This window comes from Diabrotica virgifera, chromosome 2 (assembly GCF_917563875.1).
Source record: "Diabrotica virgifera virgifera chromosome 2, PGI_DIABVI_V3a".
Lineage (NCBI taxonomy): Eukaryota > Metazoa > Arthropoda > Insecta > Coleoptera > Chrysomelidae > Diabrotica > Diabrotica virgifera.
In genome coordinates, this window is record NC_065444.1 from 107,526,743 (window position 1) to 107,538,988 (window position 12,246).

Consider the following 12,246-nt stretch of genomic DNA (forward strand, 5'->3'; position numbering starts at 1 on the left):
TACACGTGAATTCCCCTCTTTTTGGGAAGAAGTAATGACAGAGGGAATATTCCCATTTTTTAAATTCCTTAGCGCTGGGAATATTCCCAGTCCACGTCACTAATTCAGACTAATAAAATTATTTTAATTTTAGAATTGTAAACTGCTTGTCTGTATTTCTTAGCAAAATAAATGCTTAATGCACAATGAGCAGATTGCTGTACTCAATGAAGTTAATAAAAAAAAAACAAATAAGTACATAGTAAAACTTTATTTTTTCTTACAACCTAAAAAGCAGGAAAACCCGCATAGATACAACACAAAATCACAAACACTATTAGATCCCTTTTTAGTGTTGTCTTTTTCCGAACGAGATTCACTTTCGGCAGGCCCGAGAACTTCTATGTATGAATTCTTTTGGTTTGTTCTGGTCCCAACCTTTAGATCATAATCTTTTGGTAGATACATCTTTATACGGTCTGTGGTTATTTGGTTATATCGAGGTGGAGGATGAGTTATTGGTGACGGTAAGATGTAACCAGAGGAACTTCGTCGGTAGTTATTCGGGGCTATCTCGATGGGTTCCAAATAGGATACAGGATGTACATGTACATTACCCTTCTCCTTCCTTCTTGCACTAGGATTAAGGCGAAATGTAAAATATTTTGAAGAAGTTCGATTCTTACCACTATGGAAATCATTAGAAGGAGAATTTTGGTGTTTTTGATTTTTGATGTGTTGTAAATTTCTCATTTCTAAATCCAGATTTTCTTTTGCGTTTAAAGAATCATCCGCTACATTTATAGTATCTATAAAAGAATTTTCGCATGAACATCCGTCGTCAGTATCTTTTAAATTATGTAGTGATAAATCTCCAGATAAATTATAATCTTGATTTTCCGTATGAGTGTTAGTTTCTGCATCTTCATCTTCATCTACTAGAGCTAGCCTACTTTTTGATAAAGATCCGAGGGTTACTTTGGTACAGTTGATGACACTTAATAATGTTTTCTTCTCATAATCCGTAAGTTCAACACTAACCTCTTGATCAGAGAATACCTGCAAATACAAAAAAAAATTAAATTAGATATAGAAATGGACGGATTAAACGACCCCGAAAAGTTATAAATAGGTATAGAAGATTTATGGCACCAAATAAGCTTGAAAAAAGCATGAAATTGCACGAGGATACATATACCCCAAAAAGTGGCCCTATGCGGACTATGAAATAGAAGAGTTCTTCTATAACATTACTTTAGCCCTAAATGAATACAATCACACTAGGTATACTATAATGCGCCAGTCAAAAGGGAAAACAATCTGAAAAATATTTGGGGGGTAGCTTATGATAATTCCGTGAAAATGAACTTTGAGCTAATTTAGCTTTGTTTTTTTTTAACAATCATAAAGAGCTTAAAACATTTTTTACACATATTTTAGAGAAAAATGGTTCCAATAAAAGTTGTAGGCCATAAAAAGTTCTTTAGTTTTGACAGTTTCCGAAATAAAATTCCGAATTAAACAATTAATCCAGATAATCGCTTTATAATAATTTAGCTTTGTTTTTTTTTAACAATCATAAAGAGCTTAAAACATTTTTTACACATATTTTAGAGAAAAATGGTTCCAATAAAAGTTGTAGGCCATAAAAAGTTCTTGAGTTTTGACAGTTTCCGAAATAAAATTCCGAATTAAACAATTAATCCAGATAATCGCAAAAACCTTTATTCCTGCAGTAATCTATAAATGTTAAAAGCCTTGTTTTTTTGCATAATGACATGTATGTACATGTACAACAGTTTACCAAAAGTTGTGCTTTCCTGCTATTTATGTAAAAATATGTTTGTTTTTTTGTTCAATTCTTTCACCCTATATTTATTAGTTTTTCAAAAAAATAATACCGCCATTGAAACGACCTAAAAATATTTTTTAGGAAATATTTTGAATTTTTTAATTATGTTAATTACCATTTAATAAATGCATAACGTATCTTCACATGTATCTATGTGCGGCAGCAGGGCCGGCGATAACGGGCCTGCAAGGGATGCACTGCAGGCGGGCGCCCCTGTTTGGGGGGCGCCAGAATGAGCTTTTTTTGCTTGTGTTATGCAAAATACTTAAATAGAAAAATTCATTTTTTAGATGTGGTTTAAATTCGTCATAATACCCTAATCTGTGTTTGTTTATTTTTGCATATCACACATGTAAAATATACAAAAATATGCAATTCCGCATATAAATCTTACTGTTAGGTAGTAAAATAATTTATTGGTCAGATATCATATTTCAACCAAACAACTTTGCTCTTAATGAGAATGCTTTGTTTATTTTCTTCAAATTCCCTGCAAGTTGTTAGTTTTGTATCAGCAGTTATGAGAGGAAATGAATGATTTCTAGTAAAATAAACAAGATTGCGATACTGTTCTCTTGCCGCCTGTCTAATTTAAGTTTAAGTATTATGTATTTACCTATTAATAGGTACCAATATTAGTATTAATCCCATATAAAAACAATATTTAAAATAAACATTTTACAAAAAATCTAGTTTAGAGCTCTTTAGATTTGTTATTATTTCATGTGATTATAATACAGAATAGTTTGTCAGTTGTACTCTGCAGTTAAAGAATCTAGTGTTGTTTTCAATTAATATAAAATTATATTTGTTAAGTACTCAGTACTATTATTAAATTACGGGTTCACATTACTGCAGAAGCATAATCTTGAGGTTTTAAAGTTATTATTTTTATTTAGTTAACAAAACAGTGGATTCAAAAAAATATCTGGGGTACAAATCGAAACACAAAAGCCGAAAAAGAAGAAATGACAAAAAAAAACAATCTTAGTTCTCTTAGACAATTTCTTAAAAAAGTTAAAGTGAAGTTGTTTTGTCAGATGATGGGCCCAATAAAACTGTAACCGAACTTTATTTTCCGTGGATATTAGCGGATAGCGGGACACCGCCTTTAGTCGGTGCCTCGTTGCCCGGAACACACATTTTTAGAACACAAGTATAAAATCAAGCCATTAATGGGGAGAAAAGCTCTTCTAGCTACCCCTAAAAGCAGGTGGTATAACCACATAAAGTAATACACAGGATGTCCCATTACCCAGGACATCCAAGGTAACGTTCGGTACAAAGCCTCCTCATTCGTTATGTACTGCGATGGGGAGGGGTGGTGGTATAGCTTGGGGGTCAGATAGATACCACTCCAGGTTATGCACGGTCAGATGGGTACCACTCCAGGTTACGCAGTCTGGGCCTCGATTTTTGACCCTTCGCTTCGTTATCGATCGTATTCGCTTCGTATCTGTTTAGTAAACGAAACGAATACGTTCGATAACGAAGCGGAGGGTCAAAAATCGAGGTCCTGACCGGTTTGAGCTTCAGACATATGAATCTCACTTCACTGTTCCATTAGAACACACATAATGTCCCTGAGGCTGGGGTTGTACGAGTATCTGTGTGTATGTTTGTGTGAGGAGATGTGGGGCGCCAGTGCTAGTTTTGCAGGCGGGCACCTTATACCCCAGCGCCTGCACTGTGCGGCAGATTCGTGAAAATATTATAAGAATTACTGTGCATTTAATGGTAGAAGCATATAATTTGGACCACATATACTACATAATATATAAAGGTTCAAATTTAGATATAAGGCCATCTCAGATTTTGCCTTTTACAAAAATTGAGGGCATTCAAAAGGGCGACTAAACTTATATGAATAATAGCACGATAACTTTTGAACGAAAAGTCCGATTTCAGCCAAATTTTGCATCAATGTTCTTTTTTTGATGACTAAGATCGAGATTTTGAACCGGAAGAATAGAAGTTGTGTTGTTACTGTTTTTTATGTAAAAATATGTTGGTGTTTTTTCACTTCTTTCACCCTGTATATATCAATTTTTCAAAAAGGTAATACCGGCATTGAAAAGAGCGTAAACATATTTTTTAGGAAATATTTTGAACTTTTTCATCATCATCATCATCATCATCATCATCATCAATGGCGCTACAACTCTTCGTGAGTCTTTGCCGCGTTTACTATTGCCTTCCATGTTTGTCAGTCCTGTGCCACTAATTACCATTGTAGCACTCCCATTTTCTCTAGATCTTCTTTGACTGCATCTTTCCACCTTTTTCTAGGCCGCCCTACAGACCTTCTTCCATCTGGCCTTTCCCAGAACACATTGTTTATAAGGCGATTTTCGTTACTGCGTATCACATGCCCTGCCCATCTGAGTCTATTAGCCTTTATATATCTGACTAGATTTTTTTTCCGAATAGAGACTCTACCTCGTTATTGTATCTGCGCCTCCATTCGTTTGTCACGCTGTCTCTGCATGGGCCATATATCATTCGAAGGATTTTACGTTCCCACACCATCAATTTATTTACTTCTCTTTTTGTTAGCGTCCATGTTTCGCTTCCATACGCGACTGCTGGTCGTATTATGGTCTTATATATCTGGATTTTTGCACCTCGTGAAAGAAGTTTTGACTTCATTAGATGTTTCATTGCAAAGAAAGATCTGTTTCCTGCCATTATTCGCGTTTCAACTTCTCTCTCTAATTTGTTGTCATTTGTGATTGTTGCTCCTAGATATTTAAATTCTTTAACCACTTCGAAGTTATGATCGTTTATAGTAATGTTTTGCCTTATTCGCCGTCGTTTTTGTTTTGTTTTCATGCATTTATTTTTAGACCGATGTTTAATGCAGCTTCTTCAAAGCTCGAGAAAATATCCTTAATTTCTAACGTTGATTGTGCTACTGCTTCTACGTCATCGGCAAAGGCGAGTATGATTTTGAACTTTTTGGTTATGTTAATTACCATTTAATAAATTCATAAGGTATCTTCACATGTACTATGTGCGGCAGATTTATTTTGAATGCCCGCCATTTTTGTAAAAGACAAAATCTGAGATGGCCTCATATCGAAATTTGAACCTTTGGATGTGTAGTATGTGTGGTCCAAATTATATGCTTCTACCATTAAATGCACAATAATTCTTATGCTATTTGAACGAATCTGCCTCACATAGGTTCCTAGGTACAGGTGAAGATACGTTATGCATTTATTAATTGAGAATTAACATAACTAAAGAGTTCAAAATATTTCTTAAAAAATATTTTTACGCCCTTTTCAACGCCGGTATTACATTTTTAAAAATTTATATATACAAGGTGAAACAATTGAAAAATTAAACAACATATTTTTACATAACAAATCAAGAATAACACATCTTCTGGTTCACGACCTCGATCTTATACATCAAAAAAAGAACGTATATACCAAATTTGGTTGACATCCGACTTTTCGTTCAAAAGTTATCGTGCTATTAGTCATATATGTATAGTCGCCATTTTGAATACCCGCTATTTTTGTAAAAGGCCAAATCTGAGATGGCCTTATATCCAAATTTGAACCTATGTATGTGTAGTATATGTGTTCCAAAGTGTATTATATGCTTCTACCATTAAATGCACAGTAATTCTTATAATATTCACGAGTCTGCCGCACAACATGTGAAGATAAGTTATTCATTTATTAAATGTTAATATAACTAAAAAGTTCAAAATATTTCCAAAAAAATGTTTTTACGCTCTTTTCAATGCCGGTATTACCTTTTCGAAAAATTAATACCTATATACAAGGTGAAAGAATTGAAAAAAGAACAACATATTTTTACATAAAAAATCAGGAAAAACACAACTTCTGGTAAACCGAAAGAACCCTCATACCAAATTTGATTGAAGTCGGACTTTTCGTTCAAAAGTTATCGTGCTATTAGTCACGTATGTATCGTCGCCATTTTGAATGCCCACCATTCTTGTAAAAGGTAAAATCTGAGATGGCCTCGTATCTAATTTTGGACCTTTATATGTGGAGTATATATGGTCCAAATTATATGCTTCTATCATTAAATGCACAATTCTTTATTTGCACGAATCTGCCGCACTATAACACATTGCGTGCCACGTCGCTCATATATGAGAGACAAAGATATGTTGCCAGGGGCCACGTCGTCGCTCAATTTTGATATACACGTGTGACTAACTTTCATGGCCATGGATATCAATGGCCCCTGGGAGTAGTATCCTGATTAAAGCGTGGCACGCAATGTGTTAATATTATTTATAAATTACTTCAAAAATAAGGGGTTTATCTCGGTCAATTTGTTAAAGTCTATAACTTTTATTTGAACCATTTTCTCTAAAATGTATAAGAATCATTCTATAGGGCTTTTCATCGATTTTCATTTGTTTGGAGCTTCTGCCATCTGTCATCAAATATTAATATATACAGGGTGAGGCAGATAAAGGGCCTATTAGAAATATCTCGAGAACTAAAGGTAAGAAAATCATGAAAATTGTTATACAGGGGTTTTCAGGTGTGAACTATTTAATGAAAATATTTTTGTCTCTTTGCTACTTCCGGTAATACCGGAAGTTGACTGTAACTTCGTTTTTTTAAATGAGACACCCTTTATATTTTTACATTTTTGGATTTTCCTTGATTTCTTCTTTCTTTAAATATAAAGTTTTGTAATATTATACAGGGTGGGTTAAAAGATAATTACGTTTTCTTATTAATTTCGCAGCAATATTCACACCCTGTAGGCTTGTAGTAGTTTGACATAATAAACTCTATTTATGTTCAAATGATTTTTAATGTAGTCTACTATTGTTAGGAATTATTGGTATAGTTAAATTTTTCGTTTTAGTATACAAGGTTGGTCGAAACTGGGAATGAGTATTTTCTGAGTTTTCTTAAATGGAACACCCTGTATTTTAGTATTGTAATGAAATGTTGTTTTATAGTACATTTTAATTACTTAAGCACTCCCTATACCTAACTGCTTTAATTTGTGAGTTATTGGTGATTCAAGCAAAACATTAATTGCAACACAAAATATGTGAAATTGTATTAGGTTGGCCGTGAAAATATTAAATCACAAATCATTTTTTGGAAATAAATACATATTAATCTAGACTGATACTTAAAATTGCCAATAATGGTTGAACTGTCAAAATACCATCGAAGTTAAGATTGTTGGTGCGGTTAACAATTAAGCACAAATTAAAGCAGTTAGGTATAGGGAATGCTTAAGAAATAAAAAAGTACCATGAAATATCATTCCATTACAATACTAAAATATAGGGTGTTCCATTTAAGAAAACTCAGAAAATACTCATTCCGAGTTTAGACCCACCCTGTATACTAAAATTAAAAATTTAGCTATACTAATAATTGTTAACAATAGCAGACTATATTAAAAATCATTTGAACATAAATAGAGTTCATTATGTCAAACTACTACAATCCTACAGGGTGTGAATATTGCTACGAAATTAATAAGAAAACGTAATTATCTTTTAACCTACCCTGTATAATGTTACAAAACATTATATTTTAAGAAAGACGAGATCGAGGAGAATTCAAAAATGTCAAAATATACAGGGTGTCCTATTTAAAAAAAAACGAAGTTATAAGCAACTTCCGGTATAACCGGAAGTACCAAGTAGATAAAAATATTTTCATTAAATAGACCAGTCTTCAAAACCCCCTTATTCCAATTTTCATAATTCAGTTACCTTTAGTTCTCGAGATATTTCTAATAGGCCCTTTATCTGCCTCACCCTATATATACGTCATACATTATTGATATATCCAATGATATAAACCAAAGACGTATGACGTAGATATCTTAATATTATAGGTACGACACGTGACAGAAGCTCGAAACAAATGACTGTGAATGAAAAGCCCTATAGACAGAAAATGATTATGTTCACTCTTTACGCATGTTTTTAAAAAACAAATCAAAATTAGCTGTACTTACGTCTTCACGGAACCGGTTCGGCTGGATTCGGAAAAATGGGAGGCGTGTTTAAAACAAATATTCCTATCAATCCATTAAAAAAGGAAAGCTTTTAACCAATGCGTTCTACCAGTCCTCACATACGGAGCCGAAACCTCAACTCTCACAAAAATTGAGAAGGGCACAACGAAAGATGGAGAGATCAATGCTTGGAATAAGCTTAAGAAATAGAGTAAGAAAACAGACAGGAAGTTCTTAGACAAACCGGAGTGGAAGATATCATTGAACGTATTACAAGGCAAAACATGGAGATGGGCGGGATATAGTATCATAGAATTGATTCAAAAAATGACATAACCCAGACAGACAAAGTGAAAGTTATCCACCAACACCAAATTGTTCTATATGGTCCATATAATGTTCAGAAAAAAGTCACACCTTTTTGAAAAGTCGGTAAATTCGTAGTTTTTTACGTTTTTCGTCAATATTTCTAAAACTATGAGGTTTAGCATGAACAACCTTCTATACAAAAATGTTCTACATTAAATTTGAAATAAAAAAGGCAATATACATGTAGGGATTCTTTAAAGACAATCGTAATAAAAGTCAGTTTGATGTTTAACAGTTTTAATTAATAAAATAGATAACTAAATTATAGTTAGGTACTATTAAATTGACGAAATGTAAAAGTGTTTGTGTAATTGCGACTAAAACTTTACGAGTTCTCACAAAAGAAACTGTCTTTGAGATATTCGCGTTTACCTACTTAACATATGACCGGCTTGTCAATATTACGTCCTTATGATTATCCCAAATACAACCTCTTAAGTTCGAATCTCAGAATCGACTAACTATACCACCCCTACGATAAAACAAATTCTATTACATACATCTAATCTCTCTTTTCCGTTTTCCAATGAGAACCAACCCATTAAAATTGATTCAAAGTATGTGCTGACCTTTTCACAATAAACGAAAACTATTAAAATTAGTCAAGGGGGCTACTTATGTTTATTTTGCAATTCCGATTTCCCGATCCCCAAGCTATCCGCACATGTGTTCTTATGCGTGAGACTCTTATTTCGTTTTCGGAATAATAATTAAGAAAAATTATATATACAGGGGAACTTAAAATATAAGGTAAAATATTTACAATTCTACATATACATAATCCTTCTAAAATGAACGGTTCCAAAGTCACGGAGGTAGTATAGTATAATTGGTCCAAAAAAAGGTCTAACCCAGACATCCAAAGTATAAGTTTTCCTCCAACACCAAATTGTTTTATATGGTCCACATATTGTTCAGTAAAAAGTTACACCATTTTGAACGTCCGGTTTGGAGGGGAGATGGGGGAGAAGTCGGTAAATTAGTAGTCTCTTTACGTTTTTCGTCAATATTTCTAAAACTATGATTAAGCGTAAACAATGTTCATACATATCCATATCCATAATATCATTTCCATAATTGTTATAAAATCAACGGTTCCAGAGTCACGGAGGGTGAAATGTGGAGGTTTTCGATACTTTTTATATTCTTTGGGCAATTGATGATGATTTTGGATGGTGAGGTTGACGTTTCTTCAAGGGCTTATCACTAACATACCATCGGCCACTGAATTAGCAAATCCTGTTAAAGAAAATTTCTTTCAATCAGTAAAAATATTATAAATTGCCCAAAAAAATATAAAAAGTATCGAATACCTCCACTTTTCACCCTCCGTAACTCTGGATTCGTTGATTTTATAACAATTTTGTATAGGACCTTTTTTGTTTTAAATTTGATGTAGAATATTTTTGTATAGAACATCGTTTACGCTAAAGCATATTTTTAGAAATATTGACGAAAAACATAAAAAACTACTAATTTACCGATTTCTCCCCCATCTCCCCCTAAATCGGACGCTCAAAATGGTGTAACTTTTTACTGAACAATATCTGGATCATATAGAACAATTTGGTGTTGGAGGAAAACTTTTACTTTTAATGTTTGGGTTAGGCCTTTTTGGACCAATTATACTATACTACCTCCGTAACTTTAGAACCGTTCATTTTAGAAGGATTGCATAGGGCCTTTTTTGTTTCAAATTTAATGTCGAACATTTTTGTATAGAAGGTTGTTCATGCTAAACCGCATAGTTTTAGAAATATTGACGAAAAACTTAAAAAACTACGAATTTACCGATTTCTCCCCCTCTCCCCCCCCCCCTCCAAACCCGACGCTCAAAATGGTGTGACTTTTTTCTGAACATTATGTGGACCATATAGAACAATTTGGTGTTGGAAGGATAACTTTCACTTTGGATGTCTGGGTTTGGATCTAGTTATACCATACTATACAGGGTGTTTCATTAATAATTGTCCATATAGTAACTGGAGAAACTTTAGCACAAAATACGAAGATTTAACCTAAAACACTTAAATAAAATGTGGTTCCTTACCGAGTTACAGGGTGTTTTATCTAAAAATTTAAAAACTATTTTTGCTCAGCATTCTAAAACTATTCGACGTATCCTTTTCATATTTGGCAGGAAGTATTTATAGGTACTGTACAAACTACTAAATTATGTTAAACAAACGTTTCTGTCTATTACCAGAGGCGTACGACGGGGGAAAGTGAATGGTTGATCCTTTCCAAATTCTACGCTATTGGCAGAATTGCTATTTTAGTTCAATTTTTTGATTCTCCAATACTTTCTATGAAAATAATATACCCTTCATTCGTAACGATAAAGTCATTAGTTTTCGAGATCTTTGAAGTTAAAAATGAAACGACACGGTTATTTTGATTAATGTATTGTGTCGCTTCATTTTTAGTTTCAAATATCTCGAAAACTAATCATTTTATCGTTACGAATGACGAGTATATTATTTAAATAACAAGTATTGAAAAATAAAAAAATTATACTAAAATAGCAATTTCGTCAGTGGCGTAGAATTTGGGAAGGGTCAACCAGCCACTATCCCCTGTCGTACGCCTCTGGTAGTAGCTAGAACCGTTTATTTATCTTAATTTAGTAGGGTGTACAGTACCTACACTTTCTGCCAAGTATGATAAGGATACGCCAAATAGTTTTAAAGTACTGGGTACAAATAATTTTTAAATTTTAATCATATGAATCCTATCGTAAATTAATCAAAATAACTGTGCCGTTTCATATTTAACTTCAAATAGCTCGAAAACTAATGACTTCATCGTTACCAATGAGGAGTATATTATTTACGTAGAAAGTATTGGATAATCTAAAAATGGCACTAAAATAGTAATTCCACCAGTGGCGTCGAATTTGAGAAGGGTCAACCATTCACTATCCCCTGTCGTACGCCTCTGGTAGTAACTAGAAACGTTTGTTTATCATAATTTAGTAGGGAGTATAGCACTTTCTGCCAAGTATGAAAAGGACACGTCGAATAGTTTTAAAATGCTGAGCAAAAATAGTTTTTAAATTTTTGGATAAAACACCCTGTAACTCAGTAAGGAACCATATTTTATTTAAGTGTTTTGGGATATTGATAAAAAAGAAGACTACACCTAGCTGGACAGAGTCTGATAATATAAATTCATTTGAAGAACATATTAACATCATTCTCGAAAGCAATAGAATACAGAAATATAAGAATACAGACCTAAATGTAACACCCTGAGGGACATTATAACAGAAGTTAGGGAGAAAATCCAGAACATACACTGCTAAAAGAAACCATATATCATATATAGACCGGTCACTCTAGTAGAGTATAGGTCGCTCAGGTTCATGAGCTTTTTTAATCCATTTCATGCGGTGGATTGGTCCGCATAAGCCCTCTTCACTATCCTTTAGATTTTCGTGTTTTTTGCTTTCTCTGTAATCTGTTTCCATTCTTTCCTGTTCTGTATTTTCTATCTCCAGCCTGTAATTTCCATATTTGATATGTATATCCTCTCGCAGTTGATCTTCCCATCTTATTTTCGGTCTTCCTCTAGGTCTGTTTATTACTGGCGTCCAATTTGTTATCTGCCTAATTAGTTCATCCACTCCTCTTCTTTGGATGTGGCCAAACATTTTAGTCTTTGTGCTTTAATGAATCTCACTATGTCTTCTCCTTCCATTAGATTTCTTATTTCGTGATTCATCAGAATTCGTATTTCTCCTTGATCTGTTTTAATTGGACCATGTATTCTCATAATTTTTCTTTCTATAATTCTCAGTTTTTCTTCATCTTTTTTTGTAAGGCACATTGCTTCTGCTCCATAGGTGATGACTGGTCTAATTGCCGCTCTATATATCTTTGTCTTTGTTTTCTTGCTCAGGTTTTTATCTTTAAGTAGATTGTAGTATTTCCAGAATGCCCTATTCCCTGCTTTAATTCTTTCATTTATCTCAATGCTTCTTCTGTTTTGACCATCTACTATCACTCCTAAGTATTTAAAGCAGTCAACCCTTTGGAATACATTATCACTTATTCTTA

The 12,246-nt window shown here is 33.4% G+C and overlaps 1 protein-coding gene across 1 annotated transcript in view; it reads right to left on the minus strand.

Annotated features, from left to right (window-relative positions):
• Positions 1-235: 235 nt before the first annotated feature.
• LOC114334689 (uncharacterized) overlaps positions 236-12,246 on the minus strand; it is a 58,660-nt gene continuing 46,649 nt past the window's right edge. Inside the window, exon 3 of the mRNA XM_028284790.2 lies at positions 236-1,038. Coding sequence (XP_028140591.2) covers positions 250-1,038 — 789 coding nt within the window. The 3' untranslated portion in view covers positions 236-249. The remainder of the gene's footprint in view (positions 1,039-12,246) is intronic.